Source organism: Oreochromis niloticus, linkage group LG12 (genome assembly GCF_001858045.2).
Source record: "Oreochromis niloticus isolate F11D_XX linkage group LG12, O_niloticus_UMD_NMBU, whole genome shotgun sequence".
Lineage (NCBI taxonomy): Eukaryota > Metazoa > Chordata > Actinopteri > Cichliformes > Cichlidae > Oreochromis > Oreochromis niloticus.
This window is the reverse complement of record NC_031977.2, coordinates 9,459,165-9,485,498: the sequence shown is the minus strand read 5'-3', so window position 1 is coordinate 9,485,498 and position 26,334 is coordinate 9,459,165. Positions and strand designations below refer to the sequence as shown.

The 26,334-nt window shown below is 39.8% G+C and overlaps 1 protein-coding gene across 2 annotated transcripts; it reads left to right on the top strand.

Moving 5' to 3' along the window:
* Nucleotides 1-1,090: 1,090 nt before the first annotated feature.
* si:dkey-112e17.1 (uncharacterized) lies at nt 1,091-26,192 on the top strand. 2 transcript variants are annotated; one of them, XM_005473036.4, is made up of 7 exons: nt 1,091-1,305; nt 12,616-13,592; nt 17,417-17,468; nt 19,550-19,667; nt 20,758-20,900; nt 24,272-24,508; nt 24,744-26,192. In XM_005473036.4, the coding sequence occupies exons 1-7, from the start codon at nt 1,225-1,227 to the stop codon at nt 25,413-25,415; spliced, it is 2,280 nt and encodes a 759-aa protein (XP_005473093.1). In that variant the 5' UTR covers nt 1,091-1,224; the 3' UTR covers nt 25,416-26,192. The 2 variants fall into 2 exon arrangements, with proteins under 2 accessions (XP_005473093.1, XP_005473092.1); XM_005473035.4 differs by having other exon boundaries at nt 1,092-1,305; nt 24,269-24,508.
* The last annotated feature ends 142 nt before the right edge of the window (nt 26,193-26,334 follow it).

The following is a 26,334-nucleotide window of genomic DNA, read 5'->3' as shown; positions in this document are numbered from 1 at the left end:
CAGTTCACAGTTCACTGATAATTAAAGAAAATGTTATTGCGTGCAAATAGAAATAATTTATACTTTCTAAAGAAAACTAGTATGTTTAGAAATGCTATATTGAAAATCTCAGCAGTTTTTACCAGTCACACTTAGCAGCTACAGCTGTGGTTATAACAAATGCAATAAATCTTAATTTAAACTTATACACCTTTCCCAGAGTCGGTTTTGAACACAAGGACTGGTTCTCACAATTTTTTTTTAAATTTAATATGACTATATTATAACTCTTTCCATATTTATTGTGATCACTCTGGAAAAAAGGAAAATATAGTTTTACTGTTGGTAATTTTTTTAAAGGCAAGAAAAATAAATAAAAAACACTAAAACATTATCCTCTCTGTTTACATGCCTCTGATAACTATTTTCCAAACCTAAGGATAATCTGAGAATGTCTGGGTGACATGGAGTGATTACATAGACATCCAGGATGACAGGGAATAATTCTGAATGAATTAAAGTCAAGTCGTAATCACACGGCCTTGTTTACTCTCCTCTACTTCTTTTCAGTTTCCAGTTGCCTTTGGCTCCATCTAATGGCGGTAACAACAATGACACCGGTAAATGTAAGTTTTTCCTCCGGAGATTTGACTGCCGAATCTGCAAGCCAAAATTAATTTTCTTCTGATATAAATAGTACTGAAATCAAATTTAATCCTCAAAGCAGAAGCCTGGATTCAACACAACTGTGGTAATTCTGTGAATACAGCTTATATTTTTTCTTCTTCTTCTGATTCTACAAGTAATATTTAAAATACTTTGCATCATTTCATTTGGTTTGGCTTATGTAAAAAATAAAAAAATTCCATAAAATACACATGATTTGATTTACATGATTTGATTTAGACAAAAAAGAAGGAACATTAAAAGAAAAAAAATACTTCAGCTGAAAGAAACATTTCGTAATACTGTAAAAATCAATTTCTAGCACTGGTACTAGAAAGAAACCACAATAAAACCAAACAAAAGTGATGGCTGTACGAACTAATAATTACAATTACTGGGAAGGATAAAGTCAAGAACCGGAGAGCTTTTATTAGGAAGAGGTCCGGTCCAGCGTTCGTCTGCGTTTGCCCATGAACGATGGGAGCGCGCTCCCGACACTTCAGGTGAATGAGAGGGAAGCAGAGGAGCGGGATACACAGTTCACTGTGCGTGGCGTTAAAAAGAAACAATTAGGAAAAAATGAGCTACGTTACGTCGCTTGGGGTGCATGTTTGTATGACAGCATATCTACTCTTCGTGATGGGATGCGTTGCACAGAAAGTAAGTTGACATTTCTTTGCTGCAAAAATAAATCACACGTTCTTAACTCTGTTTTGAGTGTCGTGCTCACTTGTGTGGAGAGAACCGAGCCGCGAACTCCGTTTGGAAAACGTGATATTCAACAGTTGTTCGCTTATTGGTAAACTCATTGACCCCGAGAGAGTTGAACCCAGCTACTATACGATAAAACAGGCGCCACCGTTCATTTCGGCACACGTCCGACGAGCAATTGCGTCAGCTACGTTTTCAATTTAAATGCAGTCCGCCTGTTACTATCAGCCTTTAGTTTACCACCGTAACGAAGTTCTTACAGACGTCTCTGTGTGTAGGCGATAGCAAGAAGCAGTATGTAATGTGAACTAAGTTTCAAAATGTGGTAATGTAAACCTTTAAATGCTTTTGGTTGGATAACATTTCAGCCGAGTATATCAGAAGGGTACTCTGCTTCGAAGAACAAGCAAGCTTTTTACGCTGGGGAGACGTTTTGCAATTAGCATTGCCCCCTTAAATTTACAGCTTTTACACTTAAATTTCGCCTACGCCGTGCTTGCTAACAGGACGGGACATTAGCATGACCCTCCCAGCGCGCCGCATCTCATTGTGAAAGCTTCGCAGGAGATAACTATTTAACATAAACAGGTTATCGGAATTACCCTGGGGTCAGTTCGTGATTTGGTTGGCATTTTGTGTAACGAAGTTCTCAGTCGTTTAATGTATTATTTGTTAATTTATTTACTTGTTTTTACTTTTATTATATCACAATTTTCCATGTGGCTATATAGCAAAAAGAAGCCCTGTCACGTAATCGGTAGCCAGACTTTTAAACCTCTCCTCTCACTTCAGTTTGAGCTCCTCTCATGCACCTTTTCCATTCATGAAAAAGTGGCAACAAATTCCGTCCCTATTCCTTTTTTCCTCCTCCTCCTTTTTTTTTTTTAACTCCAAATTTTGAGGCACGTTATATCCTTAAAGATTTTTCAAAGAGTTGTTTTGATGGCAAGGGCATGTTTTTGATGTTACTGCACTTCACAGAGTTGGAGAATGGCATGCAGTCCAAACTGCTGAAATGAGAACCACATTGGGAACATGTTAACCTTATGTGAAACTTCTCATACTCGGTGACTGTGACGTCCAAAGCTTTGCCTCTGACAGGAAAACTTCACGATCCAAAGTCTTGTGTCTGGTGTAGAGGAAGGCAAATGGGCAGGAGCTGCTTCTCTGGTCTCTGACATACCACAGAAGAAGACAAAATGTCACTAAAGTGTCAGATTAGTGTCTGTGAGTGCTTAAGAGTTGATTGGTTGAGGTTTTGAAGTTGCATTGATGAAATTACCTGAGAGAAGTCAGAGGTGTTAATGTGTATAAGAGGGAGATTTCTACATGTGACTGAGGGAAAACAAGACAACTGTTTATTTCCTCTTTTTTTCATTTTTTAAGTGCATCATCCACTCAGTCTTCTGATCCCTGATTCTCGTGTTTTCCACTTTTATGTGATGCAGTATATTGTCCCCATTTTTTGTGACAATGGCTGGTATCGTTATATAAAGGGTTACCTTCGGCACAGATCTCCTCAAACGCGATTGTCACATTGTCGGTCAGGAAAAGCTCTGTGGTTTCCGTTTGTCAACAGTTGTCTAGTTCCACTGATGAAGAATGATGGCTGAGCAGCACGGTCCTCAAAGCTAGACAACAAAAGCCCACACTATATTGAATTGTCAGTGTCTCCAGCTTTAGTTCCTGTGTGCATAGGGTTCTCACTATCTTTGCAATTATCTGCCTGAAGTGGCACAGTAAATGATGGCTTTGTCCTCTGCTCCCCTTGTATTAAGTTGATTTTTTTCTTTCTTTTTTTTTTCCAGAAGAGCATAAACAAGTTTGGAATTTATTCTATTGCTGTCAGACAAAAAAAAGGAAGCATCTGTTGCTTTTGGTCCCTGGTTGGTGTTTCAGAATGAGGGCAAAGTTATCTCTTTTCAGAATGAATAATGAATTCACTTATCTGATGAAGGATCTACTCGGTCTGTGAATGGATTAACATGCCATGGTTTGTCAGTGATCTGCAGTTGGTGGAGATGGACTGATGAGCAGAGATGCAGATGCCGTAAACCCTGGATGATGTTTTAATTTGGTGCGGTCTGCTGGAATATTTAAACTAAGTTTCTGCTGGTGGTGCCTTCTGAGGCTTTTTTAAAAAAAATTTAAAGATCATCTGGTTTGTTTCTATGAATATACTGCTCATATGAGAGAGGCACACCTCTAAGTCAGATCAAGCTTTTTGGATAAACCTGGGCTAAATAACATGCTTTTAGTACTAGTAGAGCTAAATCAATACATTTTAGAGCAGAAAGCCTTTCAGAGTTTGTCATAGCGAAGGGCTCTAATAACTTTGTCAGTATTTGGGACTGAGCACACTGGTTTAGAGATTATCAGTGATGTTGGAGATGATATTCAAAAATGATCTCTTCTGGGAATTCTGATGTTTTTAAACTTGGAAATATTGTTGCATCCTGACTGAATCCAATTTACTCTGTCAGCACAGCCTGCAGCATTGGGCTTCTCATAGGGGTGCTGCCCAAACACTAATTATCACTGATGCATTGGCTCAATCCTATTCCAAAATCTGGGAATGATTTCTCCAAACCAGTTGAAACCACTGTGAAGATAAGGTCATGATTCGCCACAGGGTTCCAAAGGCTTGCTTTAACTGCTACCACAGCAGCAGCCCCCCCCCCCCTTTTTTTTTTTTTGAGGAAATATGTTAATAGGTTTTACACCACAAACATGGAAAAGCCCACCCAGTCACATAGCTTTTAGAGAACCACAGCTGTAATAATTTACAGCACCCCACTTATCCATGTAAGCTACAGTGAATATCCCATGATGGCTCTGTAAATACAAAGTTGATCAAACATGCATGGGCTCAAAGAGGTCTTTCATAAATGGCTCTTGATGCAAACGGTGATGAAAATGGGCTGAAGCGGCCAACAAGGGCAACCCCAGAAATGCCTGGATTTAATCAGACTGCCGTGCCAGTTACTTATAAAAACTCACCAGTGGCTGAGCGTGCAGCCACTTAATCCCAGTAGGAGAGGCAGGGACACGAGGGGGATATGCGATAAGTCCTGGGCTGGAGTATCGGCACCTTTTCACAGTTGTGGAGAATTACTTCAAAGAGCTTTTTTTCTGTCTGTGTATTTGTAGACAGTCATAAAGAGGTTAAGATTCAATTGATTGTAGTCTGTCCGTGTTATTCTGGGGTTCTTGCATGCCTGGAGCTCCGAGTTTCTAACTTTTACAAAAAATAATTTATAAGTCATGGAGTTTGTTTTCTTTATTCTGTGAATGCTGCAGTTTCCCTTTAGTCCTTATATCTTTGGGAACTAGTGCAACTCTGGGGAATTCCTGGATGTTTGCTGAACTTTGAGTAAAAGTGGTTTAATTGAATTAGAGGAACTCATAATTTTGTTACACTTTCATTTGATTAGTGCTAGGTTTTTCTCATCCTCGTGAATTTTATGTTTTCTATTTCAGTAAAGCTTTTTTTGTTAAACTTATTTTTTTTTTATGCAGCTGTGTCACTTTGTTTACCTGAACACCTTTTTTTGGGGGGGGTCCTCATACTTGTATCCCGGATACATCAAATCCAGTCTATTTGAGAGGAGGTGAAGATATAATCCATGCATTTTTATTGGTTAAAAAATATTTTTTATTCACCCTGTATACTACTATGGCAAAGTTTAGTTATGTTGATGTTGATTCAGATTTGGTTCACGAGTGGAGTGTGATTTCAGTGCATCCTGAGTGGGCTGCTGCTACCCAAGCACTAGCCTGCGAAGCAGTGTCACTTCTCCTCCAGTAAACAGGGCTGGTGAGGATTCCTGCCCCCTTTTGAGGGGCCTGCCTGCCTGTTTATGAGCCAGTCCCAGGCTGTTTGTGCATGAGAGGCAGAGTGTGTGTTAACAGTACTTCAGCAGAAGCAGCTCGTGTTGCAGAGTTTTCACAGGGGTGTCGTCAGCCTGGGTGGTTTAAAAAAAAAAAAAAAAAAAACCAAAAAAAAAAAAACAACCCACACATTTGCACTGAAGAGTTAGGGTTTGACGGCAGACTTCTGTTTGTCAAATAAAGGTGTACTGATAGTAGGTTGTTTTGTTTGTTTGTTTTTTGGGCAGAGGAGCCTGCTCATCATATATACCACAAGTGGCAGGCTAAAAGTAAAATATTATCAGACCTAAGCTATGAAAGTATTTTATAGCTTCCACATTCATGATATTTTTTAAATTTCATGTTTGTTAATGTACATATTTGGCATATTAATATTATAAACAGTAGTTTTTGTTATCAGTTTATATATGCTGAAATTTGTAATAATATTACTACATGTGGTAATTGAAAAAGAGTTTCCATTGGACTCTGTGCAGTTGTGAAAAAACTACACCCTATGATTCAATAGCTTATAGAATCCCCTTTAGCAACCATAATGAGAATTATTTGATTTATTAATTATGAATGAGAATATATTTTCTGTATGACTTTATCAGTCTCTCACATTCGTTTTATGCACAGCTCCTGCACAGGTCCACAGATCCTGCCATAGCATTTGAAATTGTTTGAGGTTTGGACTTTGCCTGGGCTATTACTACACCTTTTTTTAATTTTATTTATTTTTTTTATTTATTTTTTGGTACTTGTGTGCTTGTATTTTTTGGTTTTCTATAATTTTATTTTCCTGTCTTAAACCTTCCAAACATGCTTTTCTTGTTTTATTTTTTCCCAATTCTAAGGCCTTGAACTTTAACATGCTATTGAGCCCAGCTGAGTCTGAGTTGGTAGGTCTTGTTTTTTTGTTTTTTGTTTTTTTGTGTTTTTTGCATGGTCTGACCTTGGGAGGAATTTGTTGGTACATCCACTCCCGGTAAGATAGATTGTGGTTTTGTGCAAACGCTCACCTGAACTCTCCTTAGTTCCTATGAAAGCAGTAAGGGTATACTTAATTTTTTTTACAGGACTGCATAGAGTCCAGTAAATATGGTGTATATATATCAGCTGCACAACATGAGTTTGTTAATTAGACAGTTAGTTTAATTAGACAAACTTGTCATGGCCAACCATGAAATAATTTTTTTTTTTTTCTTGTTCTTCTTCTTTGGTTTAAAAATCTGGCGATCCAAAGTGAAAACTGTGGAACAATACCATTTGCTTGGGGCCTCTCAGTAATGACAGCAGCTGGTCCAGTATTTTACTGAACAAGTCATTTCAGACAATTATGTGCTCAGTTGGTCTACTTCTGTCCAGGGAAGCTGCTGTCAGTGGCATAACCAGCCTGCTCTTATGCCATGTACTTATTAGCATCACTTCATTAAAATATCATTCGCATTCCCCATTTGTGGAGTGGTTCACCAAAACAGCAATGTGGCCCATTGTTTTGTCATGAGAAAAGGCATCCTTGAATAATTAGCGGCCTGCCAGTAGAGCGGCCTGTGATGTAACAGAACTGAGATGTTTGGCATTATAAGAATGTCCCATTTCCATTAGACACCGTGGCACTTTGGGGCCCCTTCATGTGTAGTCTAGCATATACAACCCTGTGTCCAATGAAGATGGGATACTGTACAAAATTTCAGTAAAAAACACAGCGTATGGATTTGCAGATCAGTATTCCCTGTTTTTAATTGCAGAGATCCAAAGGCAACATGGCAAATATTCAAATTGAGAATTTTTTTATATTTTTGAAAAAGGTACACTCACTTTAATTTAGCAACAAAAACTTTGATATACGGACATGTTTATCAAGGGATTGATATGCATCCCAGCGCATTGATAAATAGTTTGGGACTGACTTTTTTTTTTTCTTCTCCTCCTTACATAATGGGTCTGGATTGGAGGCAGTCATTTGTAAAACAGACTTTTACTTTGGAGCCTTATTATTTTTGTTGTTGTTGTAATTAGGAATAGATATCATTAAGATCTGTGATTCATGATTCCGATTATAGATATGACTTTAATGGATGGAAGACCTACACAGCCTTTTGGAAAGGTCTACTTGTGACTGATAAGTAGCTTCTGTAGGAATTTGCACTTTACTCAGTGTCACAGTCAGATCCACCCCTCATTCATCATGTCTGGTTTCATAAAAAACTGTAAAGCTGAGTCTTTACAATAACACTCTACAAACTATGTTAATCTTTTACATGCAATCTGTGGTGTTAGTGGAATAGTTTTATTATCTCTGCATCAGAACATGGCGAAGAAATGGAGTAAAACAGATTTTGGCGGACTTTTTCTTAAATGCTGCCAGTTCTTGACTGTGACGAGAACTGGTCGTGATGTGATGATATTTTGTTAAAATATGTGAGACCTTCCTTGAAAAAGGGTTTGCCCTCAGAGATGTTAAAGTTGCCAGTACTACCTATGCTCAAATTATTTATTTAGAATTTTATGTTGAAAAAAAGCCTTAAATTGTGAGACTATTTACTAGGGCAGGGCAATATGGCCAAAAATATTTATCACAATATATATTTGAAAATTCGCAATAACGATATAATTGACGCGAGACAAAATACTTTACAACTCCACAACTTTATTAGTGCAAAAAAATCCCATCAATGTATTTTCACTTAAACAAGCAAGGTTATTTGCTACTTCAATATGATTTTTTTTCTTTTTCACCGAGTTATGTGCATTAAAGCTATATAAAAATTTAACAGTGCAAATGCAAATTCCTTGCTGACAGTTTAACCAACAGGCAATTCCAGTGGAAATTGGCCGACATATCCTGAGGATATGTATAGTATTGTATAATATCCACAAAACTTAAAAAGAGGTTATACACACACAATACGGTAATATTATGTTGTACAGTACGTGTTACTCTACGAGGATCCTGACTACGGTAGCCGTAATTCTCCGACAATCCGGTGTGGCTTCGTAGCTGACCAAAGTCGTACTAAAACATTTTTTTGACAGATTTTTGAGCACCATGTACCACATAAAATCGGTTCAGTAATAAGGACGGCCCGCTTGCATGCTCTACCAAAAAATGTGCTTTGATCTGTATCTGATGGACGAAAGCCAAACCAGTTCCACACCACTGAAGTTGCAGCATTTTTACAAACCAATTCTGGTTCATCTGTTTCATTCAACGATCCGCTTTCGCCCTTCTCATTCTCAGTTGCCGCCATGCGTTTTCTGCCATGTGCATATGAAAACAAAGGCACTGCGCATGCGTGTTTTACCCATATTCTATTGCGATATTTCATTTTCTTATCATTGCCTAACAATATACCGGTATTACCGTGAACGGTATGATATGGCCCAGCCCTACTATTTACACCCAAATTTGTAGATGCAGTCACTCCAGAACGAACCAAATTAGATATCATAGTTGTAGCTAGAAAAAATCGGGGACGTTTTCCAATCTCGGTGACCTCTACCTCCAGGTCCGAGGTCAGGTTTTCTGAAAATCTTGTGAATGCGATAACTTAAGAAGGCGACGTAGGATTTTGAAATTAATACCACAGGTGTATCTACTAGGAGGCTGAAGGGTACCATTGGCCGGAGGCTGTATTATCTTTCTCTTTGCCACGTTATGCACCCTTGTGGTGTTAAGTGGTCCCCGTCATTGCCCAACCTTGCTACAAACCCCTAATCGGCTTACTCTCTCTAACTTCAGCAGGAATGGCATTTGGCCCGTTCAAATGTCATCCGTGTAATTCTTTCCTCACATTAATCACATCACACACATCACATTAATTTCTTCTAAGTGTGTAGGCAATCCAAGCATGTCATGCACTAATATAGTTGCCTCAGATTGTCAGGAGAAAAATATCAGAAAATGAGTAATGTCAGAAAGTTTTAAATACTAAGAGTGAGCAAAGATTTTGTATAATATGTCATTAGTATGCTAGAAACACTTGTCTTTGGTGTCTTTGGCAATGCTATTACTGTTTGTAAAGTTAACTGTAATGTACTGCAGTAATCATATATTCCAAGTACTTTTATATAATGTGACCGACTGCTGAATGCCCACAAACATAAACGTTGGCACTGAGCAAGAAAGGTACTTAATGTGTGTTCCAGCGTAAGTCAATAGCAGAGGAAATGGCAGATGTTAATGGTGGCTTTTTTTTTTTGTCCTCAGGGATTTTTTTTAATTAACATTTTGTTTATTTTCATCATTCTGGGTAGAAATGCCTTTTGAGATCATTGAAATACAATTTGAAAGCTGCTGCTGGCTAACTTGGATCATGTTAAGGTATTGTTATATAACTAACTATTATGCAGAGTGGTGAGGTCATAGATAAGGGTAACTTAAATCAATAATCATATAATACTCATGTAAAAAGTTCAAGAGAGAGTGTGAGTGCAGCTATGGACCTACTAATTGTGAAATTTCTAGGATGGGATATGTTTCCAAATGTCTAAACGGCTAAGAACAGACGTATTTTCTTTAGTTATGAAGGCCGTGCTGCCCTAGCTGACCCCCCATGTGTCTTTAATATGCCTATGAGACTGTATTGGCGATGATGTTTTTAGTTTCATCCTGATGACCTGAGGGCTGAGTGAGTGGTTCACTCTTCCAGTCAAAATTACATGCAGGTTTTACCAATTTAAATGTACTAACTGCAGAATGCTGGATGTGAATGGGGGCAGATCGCTCCTGTAGCAATCAGAGTTTAGCTTTCTCATGTCCCCGATCTAGGTTGCACAGCTCCCATGTAAACGATAATCTCAAAGAGATCTAGTACACTTTCAGCCCAGCCTAGAGCACAAACGTCGCCTGTGGTTGTTGGTTTGTTACCTGTCTGGAAAGAAGGATTGCCAGACTAGGGCTTTTTGACAGTCCACAACAGGAAAGACCAACAGGAAAGCTCATAAACACTCAGCCCCCCTACAAAGGTCTGCTTCTCAGCTGCTTGGCCCAACCAACTGTGCATCTGCCTCTCCTTAGGGCAAAGGTCCCCCTTATACCAGTGAACACCTGGGAAGAATTATAGTCAGCATGTTTGAAGAAATACCCCAGTCCCCTTCCCCAAGGGTTACCCAGGTGAAACCCATGCTTTGATGTAAAGGAGGAACAGCAGAGTTGAATAGTTCACTGAAGAAGGAAGCGTTTTGACTGCTCAACTTGAGTAGAAATGCGCTATATACAGATGCGGTCAGAAATTAACATACACTCTTCCTGGACATGAATGTCATGGTAATTTGGGGCTTTTAAGAGTTGTTTTAACTGTTCTTTTTCCAGGGCAGAATAATTGTATAGCATACGGCATATAAGTTTAAAAAAAACAAAACAACTTTTAACAGGCTCAAATATATCATACCCTCAAATCTTTTAATATTTGGTGCTGAAGGTTGTATGATATATTTTAATTTGATAAGATCAAAGCCTATTATCGTCTTGTTAGTGACAATGATTGACTATAACTGGTAGTTTGTCTTCGCCATCATAAAAAGTATTTGTTTGACAGCACTTATTGGTTTGACCAATTTTCTGAACATTGAGAAAGTCCAGCAAACTCATTGAATATTAACTCGTATAGTAACTCGTAACATGTATTATACAAACATTCAAAGAAGGCGGAACCCCCCCCCCACTTAAACTGATGTTAAATATGATATGTACGTATTATTAAAACATAACTAATGATCTGAAAAACTAGTAAATTGCAGCTGAAATGGGATGCATTCTGGAGAATTTTATAGACAGACAAGACAAAAATTGAGCTATTTCACCACAATGTCAAGAGGTACAGTAAGAACACTGTACCAGCTGTCAAGCATGGTGGTGGTAGCATCATGCTCCGGTGTTGATACATTATACAAAGCGCATGGAATAATGAAGGATTAACCCCAGATTCTTCAACTTCACCTCAAATCAGTTAGAGGATTGAACATTGGACACATTTGGTTATTCAAATAGGACAGTAATCCCAAACACATATTAAAACTGGTTTTTGAATTGATAAAGCAAGGTAACATTAAACTTCTGCCTTACCAAAGCTCCAGCCTCAACCCTTTTAACATTTGTGTACTATGCTTAATAGTTTGGTCTCTGCCAGGAAACTAACCAATTTAGTCAAGTCAAATATCCAGCCAGATTATCCCAGAACCTTGTTGATGGCCACCAAAAGCATCGGGTCAAGGTACAACTAGGTGTGTGTGTGTGTGTGTGTGTGTGTGTGTGTGTGTGTGTGTGTGTGTGTGTGTGTGTGCGCGCATTCTATTGCCAAAAGTATGAACTTGAGTGACATCCCATTATTAATTAATAGTGTTTAATATCATATTGGCCTACCCTTTGCAGCTATAATAGCTTCAACTCTTCTGGGAAGGCTTTCCACAAGGTTTGAGTATCTTTTTGACCATTTATGAATTTATGACCGTTTGTGAGGTCAGACACTGATGTTGAACAAGAACAAGCCTGACTCGCAGTCTCTCCAATTCATCCCAAAGGTGTTCTGTTGGGCTGCGGTCAGGATTCTGAGCAGGCCACGTTCTCACAAGTTCTCCACACCAGACCCACTCACCCACGTTTTTATGGACCTTGCTTTGTGCAATGGTCATGCAGTCATGCTAGAACAGGAAGGGCCATTCCCAACCTGTTTCCACAAAGCTAGGAGCATGAAATGGGCAACTGAGCTCCTGAGAGAGACCCATTCTTTCACAAATGTTTGTAGCAGTCTGCATGCCCAGGTGCTTGATTTTATTCACCCGTAGCCATGAACATATGAATTGAATGATTTGGATCAATGAGTGTTTACTTTAATCATTTTACCCTGGGGGGAAAAAAAACAGTTCAAAGAAAAAAGTAACAGCCCTTCTGTACAAGAAGGTTAGACAGAGTTAGACAAAACAACGATTTAGCTATTTGACCACAGTGCCAAGAGGTGTTTGGAGGAGTCAAGGTGGGGCTTGGTATTCATGCACATGAGCATATGTAAACTTGTGAATACAACTGCAAGTCCCAGTCCAGTTTACCATTTCAAACTGGTTTTGTTATGCAATTAACCACAGGTCACGTTTGTTGTTTGACTTGGTGGTACATTTTGACATAGACAGAAAATGTAATCAGTAAATTTCAGAATTAGACGGTGTAATGTAATACTGGTTAGCAATGACAGAATAACAAAAATGCAAGTATTGGTGGGACATTGGCTTTTGCTTTTGTGCTTAACCTTTTGAGTTGAGTCCTGTTTATCAAAGGTCTTAGAAAGAGCGTCAATGTCTGAAATTAAAAAATGCAAGACTTTTTAGATCTACTTTAAAAGCAGATTTTGATATATGACACAACTAATTAAATAATTCCTGTTGCAGGTGTACTTTGACTGTGGTGCCAGGGTGGATGTGGTGGATGTCCAAGGCCTAATTCTATCTCCTGGCTTCCCATACAACTACTCCTCTGGGACACACTGCGTCTGGCAGTTTGTTGTACCTATTGATTACCAGCTTATTCTGGAGATATTTGACTTTGATGTTTTTGAAAGTCATGACTCAGAATCAAAGTTCTCTGCTATTTCTAAATTTGATGAAGAAGATTCAGAGGATGGGGCAACTCTCGCTCCTGGCACCTTAGGGGCAGATGAAACCTCGTCAGTGGCTAAAGATCCTGTGGTTCAGAGCGTAGGTGATGGCTCAAAGACTCAGCAATCCTTCCAAGATGGTGAGGTGAAGCAAATAGTTGTACAAGAACAGTCTACAAAAATGGAGATTACCAAAGTCTCAAATTCTGCCAAAAGATCTGCAGATGCTGCCTCTAGCCTATCTTTGCCACCTTCTTCCACTCTCCTCCTCCTACCTGATGCTGTGCCTCCTGGAGACAAAGCCATCAACTCTGCCTCCTCATATCAGCTAAGGGGAGATGCCAACCCTAGTACTAACCCGACCACAGTTGTGGATGAGACCACCATTTCTTCACCACACTCCACCAACACTCTAGGTGTAAGCCCTGAAACCCAGCAGTCTGTCCTTGACGCCTGCCCCCACGATGTCCTCTACATCTCAGACCTCATCACCTTCTCCTCTAGGTTTTGTGGGTCTAACCGGCCTCCTAGCAGCCAGCTGGTGTTCGGCTCAAGCCAGGAAATGGTGGAGGTCATCATGGAACTGATCACTACCACCCACTGGGGACGTGGTTTTGCTCTTCTATTCCACTACCAGAACCTGACCGAGCCACAAGGGGACCTCCGTGCCACAGCTTATACTGCCAATAAGCTAGACACTCTGCTGGCTGCAGTGAGTGGAGCTGCTTTCTTCGCTATGATACTTACAAGTGCCCACTGCATCATTTTCAGGTAACAGAAGTGTTAACTTTATTAAATTAAAGTCATTAAGTTTTGTAAACAGCACCACCTTAATCCAATACAGCTAGATTTGACACCGTTTTATTATTATGTGATTAACCATGGTTATAGTGTGCACTGAAATGATACTTGACTTACAGTCCATTTTTATAGTTTTCCTGACTGTGAGAGCTGTACGATTTTTAAGGATCAGGCTTGTGCTTTGTTACCTTAAGTTGGGATAGAACTGTTTTTTTAAAGCTTTTCTTTTTTCTTTTTCTTTTTTCTTTTTTTTTTTTTCTTTTTTTTTTTTTTGGACTAAATATTCATTCAAAGTTCAAAACATTTCACAATGGAGAGAGATGGATATGTACAGTGTTTATCAAATTTATTAGACCACCACCCAATGAAACATTTATGCCACAGCTGCCCTAGATGACCAACAACAAAGTCATGTTGTTGGTAGCGTTTGCATGCACGTTATCATTCTGTGTAAATACAACAGCTCGAGGTTTTGAGTGAATTCGGTTAAAGCTTCAGTGGGGATCATGGTAACAATTCATTAAAGTTTGGTTTGCATTGATCAAGGTGTTCAAGGTCAACTTAATGATTTTATTGGTCAAAAATTGACACAAAGGCTTATAACGTAAACTATGATTCTTACAAGTGTAGTGTGTATTGTCAACACATAAAAAGTATAGAGTATATAGGGAATGACGCATGGAGATTCTAAATACCATGTTACTTTGGACCTCTGATGACCTTTTCTTTTCTTCTTTTAACTCCACTACAAGCTTCCTAAAGTACATTTAAGAAGAGCAAAGAAAACAAAATACAACACTATTCCCTTAAAAGTAACTATTGCCCAGAAAATGAGCTGCTTTGGCCAAGGTTTGTGTTTTCTGAGTGCCTCTTGTGTTTTGCTTCCGTAACAGTTAATCTATCAATATGCACAAGCTCTTGTTTTTAGCCATGAGTTTCATAATTTAAAGTTTTATAGAAAAGCTGGAAAAAATCAAAGATTAGGATTTTTCATTTTTATGATGTTTTACATTAAAATGTCACAGTTATTTACTTAAATTCCTGAACAAACATTAGTTTTAGTGGTTGGATGTTATGCTTCATTATTTTTGGGCTTTTCAGAAAAGTTCACAGTACTGGCTCAAATGTAGGTATAACAACCTGAATTCAGTTTTCCTATTTACCTAATAAGTAACAATATAATTTTTAGGGTTTTTTTTTTTTTTTTTTTTTGCTTATTCTTTTTCCCCCTTATTTTCCATTAAGAGTATAGAACCTGAAGAGTTGGGGTTTAATCATCTTTTGCTCAGTTTTGTAAGGTCACACTGCAATTTATTTATGCTTGTGTTTGTTTTTTCCTAGAGGTTGCCATTAGATGTTAATTTTGTTCGCTAATCATCTGATCTTTTGTGTAGCTACACTACCAAATCAGTTCCAGTTTAAGGGAAATGTCTAACACACATATATTTAATTGATTTACAGAACAGAGGCTTTTAGTAATCCCATCTCTTTTGTGTATTCCTTCTATCAAGTTCTCATCTGTCCCGTTTTGGTTAAAGACCAAAAACCATCCAAAAAAAGATGCATTACCTTTCAGCCTTAGCTAAACTGTGGCTAACACTGCCTAGCATGTGTTAGCATGCTACACTAACGTAAGCATGGCAAGCATTTATCTTCAAAACTGTGTGTTAGTGCTGTCACTATGGGCATATCAGCTTATTATTATTACTATTATTCAAAAAAACTAAACAATGAGTGTACATATTTCTAGATCAGAGAGTCAAACACACGGCCTTTTATTCATTCTTGAATACACTCTCCTATACACGCACATGTTAGGAGAACAAAAGGCCACAGATAATGGGAAAAGGGAGAAGCCAACCTATAGAAACTAGTTTTCTGTAGTCTTTTAAAAGAAACCACTGATTCTGCTGACCTAAAAGGCGGTCCCAGCATTTAGGCGCTACAACCTCAAAAGCATGATTTTATTTTTTATTTTTTTTTGTGAATAGGTAGTGAAAGAATTAGAAGACAAGTTAGAGACATGTCTGCATTAAGGTAAAAACCCTGCTTTTGTTAGAATCAAACCTTCCAAATTCTAGTGATTTCACAGGTAATCTCTCCTCAGATATAAAGGAGCTAGGATGACATATTCACACGCACACACTTATGTATACACATAGACTAATACCCTCACACCTACACAGTCATGACATTGTTATGTTGACTCAGCTGGAAGTCTCAGTCCCTGATGTGGTCACCCTCTGTGATTAGTTGGGTTTGGCTGCGAGTGTGCGGCTTTCTTGATGTGAAGCATTCTCACCATAGACAGCAGGGCATTCAAGGTACAGCACCTGGCATCAATTCCACTGCACAAAAACACAGAGGCTGCATGAAAGTGAATGGGCGGAGAAAATGGGAACAAGGGACAACGAGGAGAGCTAAAACTCAGTTGAGTTTGGTACTCATGGCATTGTCAGTCAGTCAAAAGGTGTAGTTTACAAGTTGTTCCCTCTCCATCCCAGGGGACAATGAACACAAACTGGAGGGTTAAGTTTGGAGGTTTGTAATACTATCTGTTCTGACAAGCAGACTGGTTTAGCTTACTGGTCCAGATAAATTCAGAATTTAGAAATGTTTAGATATGTGTCCGTCTCAGTGTTGAGCTTTCAATGAGAAACTGTTAAATATGATTGGTGTTGATTTCAAATGTTGCTTAGTTTCTCCAACTCAACCGTTAGGCACAATAACCCTCGCGTTCTCGCTGTTAATGACGGGGAAATTAGTAACACATGTTCAATAGAATCAAAGAGTAATTAGCAAAAACAAAAACACAAGTCATTCAGAAGCCAGGAAATGCATTACCACGAAACATCAAGCTCACAGAAACCCACAGTAGCAGTTTGTTGTTTTTTTTTGTTTTTTTTCTATTTCAGTTGTTCCCTATTAACTTAAACAAGTTCACAGAAACCATTTGAAACCAACTAGCCTGGCGAGTCAGGCGAGATTGTGCAAGTTTAATGCGGCAGTGAGGGTAATTCCCAAGATCCCCTGTTGTCAGAAAACAGCCCAAGGTGGATGAGAGTCACAGCAGGGGTTGTCCTGAGTTGGTAGCTGGATATGAACTTACTCAGCTGAGAGCGATTTTTAATAAAAGGGTACTTGCTCAAATATTCCTGGATGCTTCAGTTCTTCACATGAACCTTAAGAACATGAGAAATCAAATAATAACATTAGACAGATATGTTAGACCTTGATAAACAGGCGAGTGGTTTGAAGACTTTAATATTAATATCCACATTAATACCTGTGGAGAAACCTATCTAGCTAGGTCTGCCGTTCTTCTATGTGATAGCAGCTACAGCGTTCACATCAGAGCGCTGCATGGGGTCAGAATTCACATATACTTGAAGTGAGCATCAGCACTGACAAAATTGAAATCCCTAGAGGAAGGGAGTAACGTATAGCAAAGACAGCTCAGCAATAACCACTCTGTGAAGCGTTAAAGCAGAATGGAGCGTATGTGTGACAGCCCCATCGTTCCACACTGTAACACAGCAATTACTGAGTGGAAATGGCTGCGGGATTGAGGCGGCTAGTGTTATCAGAAAGCTCTCATATCAGTTCAGTTTTAGGTGGTGGTGTCAGTTTTAACATTTGTGGTTGAAATTACAAACCCCCAGAGGAGTTTTTTATTTTTGAGAAAACACTGCTCAGAGTGGGGAAACAACTGAGGACAGCCGTAAAATTTGAGCATCAGATGTGTCTTTTAATATAAATTGAATTGCTGTGGTATTTCCTTTCTTTTTTTCCAGACCCAAACTGTGTCCAAAAAGGGCCAGCTCCTGCGCATCCAGCAACTCTGAGGTACAGATATTGCTGCAGTTTAGTGTAAAAAGTGAAGATCTTCCCAGAAGGTGTTGGCTTTTGACATACTTGGACAAGTAAACATGCGATCTTTTTGAAACGACACCTAGAGATAATGTGTTGAGACAAGGGTGACATGAATGGCATTTTGCTGTTATATTTATAGTTTGAATAATATAAATGACAATGTATTCACATTAGGGAAGAAATAAAGTACAGTCCTACATTTATTGCACCTTTTTAAATCCATAAAATTGGAATAGTTTTTACAGATTGATTTCAGAGATCCTCAAGAGTGCTTGAGGATAATTTGAGGATGTGTGTGTGTGAAGATTGTAGTTGAACCGAAAGGTTTAAGGTCAACAGAACAAGGACCCTAAGCACACTTATTAAATCGACAAATTAGTTCTTTTTCAGGAAATGTTCCTTTTACTGAAAAAGAAAAAATGGAGCATCATGGAATCACACTGTTTAAACCTAGATTTGAATTTTGTAGATTGTGCTGTACATGCATGAGAACCATTACATTTCATGCAGCGCAGGAAATTTGGATGGTGGCGATTAAAAGTATGAAAATTGCCCACAAGAAGGGAAGCTCTTGAAACCAAATATTTACTAGGAAAAGTAGGAGGCACTTCACATCTCTGCAAGAGGCTTGTGTCTTAACAGTGTATTCATGCTACCAACAAAACACACTGGAGGCTTAAACTAAAGTTTTAGCTGTGATGTAGCATTGTATGTTGCCAGGAGTCAAAAACGTGGAATAAGAAGACGGTATCTCTAGGATGATATTAAGTTTGTGTTTCATCTGTGCCGGGGTTTAGTGCTGAACTCTGACAGTCTATTAGGATAGTACAAACACAGTATGGTGATAGTGGAGTAAGAGGGACAGCAGTTACCAGCAAAATGCCAACAATAAATGTAATTATTGATATTGGTGTTTATTATTTAGAACACAGGTACTATTATATTGTGTAACCATAATTTAAACCCAAATAAAAAATGATTTGACTAAAAGCTTCTGATTATATCTGAACTATATAAATATTCATTATAACACTGGTCCACAAAATGTCCTAAATGATGATTAAAAAAACAATACTAATAACACAGATCTGAGATCATAATTTCGTCTCTCTATTAAATTAAGGAATTTCCATTTGAGTCCATTTGTCTTTTCGTTTCCTATCTCTACAACCGTTCACACAGTCTACTTCAAACCTGTCTGATGTATTGACGAGGATCACATGTAGTGTTAAATTTGAGGTCTCTCGGTTGAACTGTGATCTCACATTTGAGGTCTTTTTTTTTTTTTTTTTCCCCTGTTGCTAGGCAATCAATGGGAGGAACCTGAGGCGCATGTTACCAGGCATTAACATTACAAGAAAATGTCTAATGTTTCAAGACTCGCAGATTCTTGAGTCTTGATTCTTCCATGACATCTATGCAAACACGGAGCAGTTAATCAAAGAGGGGAGAAAAACAAATCTTTTCATTGTGGAGACGAGGGGAACAACAGGCAGTGAAAATGCAAACACAACAATGCTTTAAAAAAAGGTCCGCCCACGCGCTTATAATACGAAAGCTTCCCGCACAGACGAACGTGTCAAGTAAGAACAGTCTTTGCTGGAAAACGACATCAAGCCCACAGGATGGGCTGACCCAAACTCTAGCCTGGAGACTGGAGGAACACCCACTCCAAAATTGATGACTTCGCCACTTAGGGTGCTAATCTGTGATCCTTGTATGGATTCTTAAAGGATGTGATTAGAAAACTTCACCAGTGGACTTGGAAAGTTGTGAAATTTGCTTTCCCACAGTCTAAAGAGACATTTTTTTGGATTGAACAAAATTTCAATCTGGTTCAAAACCAAAGGTGGACCAAGTGGCACCACATTTGGAACACTGTTTCATAAATCTGTCATTTAAGCTACATGTAAAAGAGTTTGAATTTAACTGAATGTACTGAAACTGACTAAAAGGGAGAGTGACACCACCATGAAATTGCTGCTGGGTCAACAAATAGTACTGCATTACTGGCAGCTTCTCTGCAGATAAACTTACACGGTGTTATGTTGTAGGTGCCGGAGGGAGTCCAGAACACCGTGGCTGAGGTCAGTGAGCTGCAGCCGATTGCTGAGAATCAGGCCAACCTGGAGACGACCATAGAGCATGACAACAACAACCTGCCACACACAGGTTGAGCAGACACACACCTGCACTTACATTAATGCCCTTTCACTGGAATACTTATGCTGGCCATGTAATAAATAAATAAATAAATAAATTGCATTCATGCTCAGAATCAAACTATGTGTAATAGAGTTTTACAAGGAATGCACTGAGAGGCATTGCGGCAAGCCCAAAGACTGTGAATAGCATGTTACTGTGGATGTCATTTATAAATCATTTCGATTTATAGCTGCATAGCATGCTTGAACATTTGATGAGAATCATTTCAGGAATGACGATGATACTTCCGAGAATATAAATCTGTCATTAATTCATTTCCTGGGAAAGTGCTGATAAAGTTTAGTGCACTAATTTAAAGTGAAGACTTGGGGTTTGAGAAGAGCCTTGTGTTTTTATTGCTGTCATTTTTTTGTTAAGATTAATTGTGCATTAAGCAGCATGCAATTTGACTATCTCTGCTTGGCTTTCTTTTATATGTATGTTTTGCTATGATGGTTATCTGTGCTCGTGCCAACCACAAGCTGCTTTAATGTTTTCCAAACAAAAAGCTGCTGTCTCTGGAAAAGGAAACGGGGAAACTCTTTCTTGTTTTACAATTTTCCCAGCGGGCTTTTGTGAAATGGCTCGGGTTTAAAAACTATGAATGTTGTAAAATATTAGATTAAAACAATGAGAAAGACTCTGTAGAGTTTTGAGTGGAAAGTAAAATTGCATTAGTTTTGGAGCAGCCCACAGGCTGGATCCTGGAACAGTCCAAAGATTTCTCTCGCTCTCTCAGTGGGACTGAACCCAGGCTGAGAGATTTGTGGGTTGTGGCATTTAACCCACAAAGCAGCCTGGGAGTAGTTTGATCAACAGGGAGTGCAGGCCCCTCTGTGTGTTCCAGTCACAGGCAAAACACACAGCTTACAAACAACGACTGAGTTAAGGTTAGCCTCCTCTGTTGCTTCACTGGACCATTTTGAGTTACAGTACACAAATCATCAGTAGCAAAAAGTCCTTGAAGAATGATGTAGCATGAAACCGATGTGGAGCGCTGGACTAAGTGTAATTTCAGCAGTGAGAACTGTCTAAACTTGTCTTTCTGTTTCTGCAGTCACTGCTAGTGGCGATGTATCTCAGAATGCAGATGTGGACCTCTCCTGCAGCGGTTTGACTGAGCTTGACCTTGGTGCAGATGAAGTTTTCATTGTGTCCTCAGGCCCTAACCCGAGTGGCCTACCCCCCTCACCTCACACGGTAACATCTCGTTTCACACCAGTGAATTTCACCAGATAGTCATAGTAGAGAAAAGTACACCCTCTTTGAATTCTAAGGTTTTAGCAGGTCTTAAATTTCAGCCCCAAATGAACTACATATAACCTATTACCCTATGTCATCATTTAACACACAAGTAAGCCAAAATGAAGAAGCAGTGTTTTAAAAATTAAAACACACACTCTTACTGCTTCCATGGAATTGAGGAAGATGAGTAGTAGTTTGCTGGTCCGGAGCATTAAGGTGTGTGACGCCAAGGAGGAAAAATATCATCAGTGACCTTAGAGAAGCAAATGTTACTGCACATCAATCTGGGAAGGATTATGAGGCTATTTCCAAACAATTATTAAAGTCAATTGTTCAGTGATTATTCACCAGTGGACAGAATCTTTCCGGGTTTAGCCATCCCAGCAAGTTCACCCAAAAATGAGATTGTACAATGATCAGAAAACTTGCAGTAACCCCAAGAGCTACATGTCACACTCTATAGGCCCCAGTTAACATGTTAAAGTTCATGACCGTACACTTAGAAAAAGACTGAACAAGTATGACTTAATTGGAAGTGTTGCCGAAGAAAATCTTTTCTCTCTGCTTCCCATGATGCATGAGTGTTTCTTCTTCACTCTGTGTGCTACACACCTAATCATTGGTTGATATTAATCTCTGGCTCTCTTCCACAGTATGTCTTTTGTCCTGTCTTCCTCTCCTCACCTCCAACCGATCTTATCAGATGGTCGCCCCTCTCTGAGCCTGGTTCTGCTGGAGGTTTCTTCCTGTTAAAAGGGAGCTTTTCCTTTCCACTGTCGCCAAGTGCTTGCTCGTAGAGGGCCATCTGATTGCTGGGTTTTTCCCTGTGTTATTGTAGGGTCTTTGCCCTAATGTATAAAGAGCCTTGAGGCGACTGTTGTTGTGATTTGGAGGTATATAAGTGAAATTGAATTGAATTAAAGAGAACATGGCAGCACAGTGTCGGTTTGCAAATTTGCGTCTGAACAAACCACAAGATTTGTGGAACAATGTCCTTTAGACAGATGAGACCAAAGTGAAGACGTTTGGCCATAATGTACAGAACCACATTTGGTGAGAACCAAACATATCAGCACAAACGCCTCATGCCAGCTGTCAGCACGGTGGTGGAGGGGTGATGATTTGGGCTTGTTTTGCAGCTACAGGGCACCTTGCAGTCCTTGAGTCAACTGTTCGCTCCTCTGTAGGCCATCTGTCTGACTCTCAAGCTTGGCCCAAATTGTGTCATGCAACAGGACAAAGAACCCATGCATGCTTGATGAATTGTACTAAATCTGATGACCGCTTATTGTCAAACCTTGCCCATCGTTTTTGTTTATGTGAATTAGGTGTAAAGCTAATTCCCATCCATAAACATCTTTGTACTTTTATACATTTTATTTAGGATGCTACTAACATGGCTCTGGGAGAAAAACAAATTACGTGGATGTAGTCTAATATAGAGTGGAAAGTGAAATTGTGTGTTCAATCTCAAGGTCACACTCTGCGTGGGTGATCTCGATGCTTTGAGGAAATGATCCCTGAACCAGTGAACATCAGAGGTGGCGGGGCATTGAGTGCTTTGAACTGACCTAGTGTTGCAAATAGGACTGACACCATTATACTGGCAAACGCATGGTACAGTCTACAACTATGAAAACTATCGGGATAAATGGGACATGAGGATAATTAAAAGATAGGACATGCGTTGGGGAAGCAATAGTTCAATCAGGCATTTTTTTTCTGCTGCTCTTTTGTATTCTCTCAGAATAAGAGTTGGCATAAAACCGCTTTGGCAGCTTTTTGAAGGACTGGCAAGCTTTTCTGCAGCCTAGGCTAATGGAGTATTATCTTCCGAGCCAGATTCCCAGCTCCAATTGTGTGTGTGTGTGTGTTTGTGTGTTGGTGTGTGTCATGCACGCTTTGGCGCACAGTGTGTGTGGTCTGCCTGTGTGTGTCCTCGGTGCATGTAAATAATGTTTAGAAAATGTTGCAAAATTCATCTTCTCAGCGTCAGTGCCAGGTACACTTCCAGGTTGGCGTGGTGGTTCTTGTGTTGCACACTATGCCCTGAGCCGTTAACCCCCTTTTGATAACATTTCGCTGCAAAAGACCCTTTCTGAGAAGAGCTTCGATTTAGCAGTACAGCGATGAGAAGATTGGAAAACCTTGCTGTAGGCAGGGCTGATGAGATCAAGGCAGAGAAAGTCTGGATCAAAACGGTCTGGTACATTCCTCGCCGTCTGAAAATCAACAGACTTTATTCGGCTTGTTCCATTTTCGAGGGAGTCTGTCAAACTTTTCCAAGTATCCCTAAATGGTCCCCAGTCTCACCTTTGGAACTACAGTGTATGTGTTCACTGAACTGGGTGGCTGAGTTCTTGCCTCATCTTTCAAGACTAAAAGTTCCTATTGTGTTCTCAGGCTTTAGCGTGGAAAAGAACATTTTATGTAAACCCCTAGCTAATTCTTGTCTAGACTAGGCTAGCCGCTAGTGACTCTGAGGGACGGATTATCTCTCTCTGATGGGTACAACTCCCAAGACATTATAAAGCGATCTTCGCACATCCAGGTTGTCGATATTTAGCCTCTTAAGCTCAAGTGAAATGACCTATATGAGGCTGTGACTCCTAAAATGCTGCTTTGTTTTGGTCCTGAAGTGTACACTTCCCAGAGTAATAGCTGTGCTTCAGCAATACCACAGATGTCTCTAAAATTGTTCCAAAGCCCGTGCTGTTCTCTTGACAGCTTTAATATACTTAATAATGATGAGATTTGTACGTGAGCCACACACGCTCAGCTGGCTGGCTGTGTGACAGAGCTAAGCTAATCAGAACACTTCCTTTCTTGTTAATCCGTTAATGTGGTACACAGGAAAGTCTGTAGGGAGATATTCAGGTGAGGAGGAAATGCAGCAGGTGCAACCAGCAGACAGTTGTTCCTAATGTTCATACCTGAGGGAATACATTGTTGCACAGTGATGCTAATGCTGATTTGGCAGCAGTTTAAGTGCGGCACAATAGAGAATACTTTTTTTCTTTTCTTTCCTTTTTTTTTTTTTCTTTTGAGATTTAACCATTTGGTTTTATGCTCTTACAGTATTCCTCCTGGTGTCTTAATTTGATTATTACATATACACATCTGCTGCACTCTCCTTGTTGCCTGGTTAGAATAGATCTTTTCCTCTTCTTTTGTGATAAGATGAGGTAGTGCTTTTGTTTCTGAGCCATGCGTGACTCAGTAAAAGCTGCTTAAAACATTAAAGATTGTAGCTGCATTTTTCTTATCGTCTGGTGTTTTCACCTGCATGTAGCTTCTTATACTTTGCTACGTGTATCTTTCAGCAGCGGGAGCGGTTTCTGCGACACAGTGACACTGGTCCTGGTCCTGCGGGCGATTGGCCGTCACCACTAGACTCCACCACCTCACCTGGATCCACATCAGTCAAGGATGGCAACGGCTGTGCCAGACCGAGGGCGTGGAGTGTCCGCACCTTCCAGGACTTCCTCCCTCCGTTGCCGCAGCTTCATAAGAAGTGGTGCAGCTGGAACTCGACTAGTCCCTTCACCAAGCTGGTGGACAGCGTCCGTACTACAATCCTTATATACAAAATAAAATGAAACTACTTGAATGGTCAGATTCTACCAAAAGACCACGTAAAATATGATTTGGATGAACTGACCCTTTAAGAATGTTCTTGAATGTAAAGAATGTAAAATGAGCAGTTTAGGTAAAACTTTGTGTGAACAAGCAGGATTTTTCCATCAAAAAATATGGGCATCAAATCTAAAAGTCTGTTAATCGTGAATATCGTTCCAGACTCCATCCAGTTTGGTTGCTAACTGCAGAGGTGGCGACAGCAGGAAGGTTTTCTCTGACGTTCACCTGGAAGGCAAGGCAGATACCAGCACAGCCTCAGACTCATCCATCAGCAATGCCTCCTATCCCCTCACGCAGCCTGCCCAAAGGCAGCGGCGCCTCAACTCCACCAGCAACCTGCGACGTTCTCGGTTCACAGGGCCGTGTTTTGGCCTCCTCTCAGCGACAGCAGACCTGGCGAAGGCCTCGGGCTCCTCCTCCTCCTCAGAGCCCGTCTCTAGAGCCTCTTCCTCCCCTCAGTGTCAAATTGAGAGTGGCCATGCTGGCAAGCTTCGAGATTTCCCAGGCGAGGGTGATCACATCAGCGTGCCCGTGTTTGCCATCTCCGAGGAGGAGGACCGGCAGCCTCTGGTCCCAGCCGAACACCTGGAGCAGACCTCCGCATCTGCTTTGCTCAACGGGCTGGTTACAGGGACATGCGAAGGTAAGGCGCCTGTTCTAGGAAGCACCAACCTCGGCTCCCAAAGGCCCAGACCAGAGTGGAGGCTTTGGGGAAGCCAGGTGTCAGGAGGGGTTGGTTCACTCTCTTCCAGCGAGTCAAACGCCATCAACAGCAGCCAGCCATCTCTCAGTGTGTCCACAGGGCTGTGCAGTGTGACCAACCAGATGTGACACGATGGTGATGAGCAGGGACTCTGGTGGGCCAGTTCTGCATTTCTGAACTCTTAGTGTCACTGGGATACAGCTCATTTACTCCTTTAATTTCCAAAATCAACTCTTACAAAATTACATCTCCTGTAGCTTCCTGTTGGTATACATGCATATTATTCTCACTGTAGTTTTTCTATTTTTATAAAGTTTTTTGTTTCACACCTTTCAGTGAGTTGTAACACTCCAACCACTGCACTGTTTTCAGTAGCTCTGTCATTGTGGATTTTCTTCTTCCTGTGCCAGCTTTGTTTTCTTTTCTGATCTTCATGAGGATGCTTCTTTAGTACATCGTAGCAAATACTTAGTTGCATATTACCTAAAAGTGTTCTACACAGCATAGATAATACATTTATATTAATGCTACAACAGTTCAGGCATACAGTATGTACCTCTAAGACTGATGCTGGATTATAAAAGGGAAATCAAAATAAAAGCATATTAAGTACCAATATACACCATTACATAGCATAAAGACAGAAATAGCATTCACAATAGTATTAAAAAAAAGTCAGTATGAATAAATGTAAAGTTTTAATAAAGCCAATATCACTTGCAGCTTGTGTTGTTGATTAACTCAGTGCTACAGAAACAGTAAAAACCTCAAACTTGTTTGAAACCATTTGAAGTCAGAATGAAGATTTGCACTGAAATCACATATTTAAAGGTTACAGAAACTCCATAGTAACTTAAAGTTAACAAAAGCAAGCCAGTTTTTACTTTCAGCTATCATTTTTTTAATTATAAGATTAACAGCAAAATCAGATCCATGCGCATTTTTCAAAGACAATTGTAGAATACAACATAGTGTAAAGAGAGACTTCTCATAATGAAAACCAAACATTTTCTGCATGTGCCTAGTGCTGCTCCCACTAGCTGGTGA

Bases quoted from the DNA above. Each gene is read 5' to 3' on its own strand.
- si:dkey-112e17.1 (XM_005473035.4), top strand. From the start codon at position 1,225: ATGAGCTACGTTACGTCGCTTGGGGTGCATGTTTGTATGACAGCATAT. The intron at 13,593-17,416 runs GTAACAGAAGTG...CTTTTTTTCCAG, and splicing joins GCCCACTGCATCATTTTCAG to ACCCAAACTGTGTCCAAAAA. The intron at 24,509-24,743 runs GTCCGTACTACA...ATATCGTTCCAG, and splicing joins TCACCAAGCTGGTGGACAGC to ACTCCATCCAGTTTGGTTGC.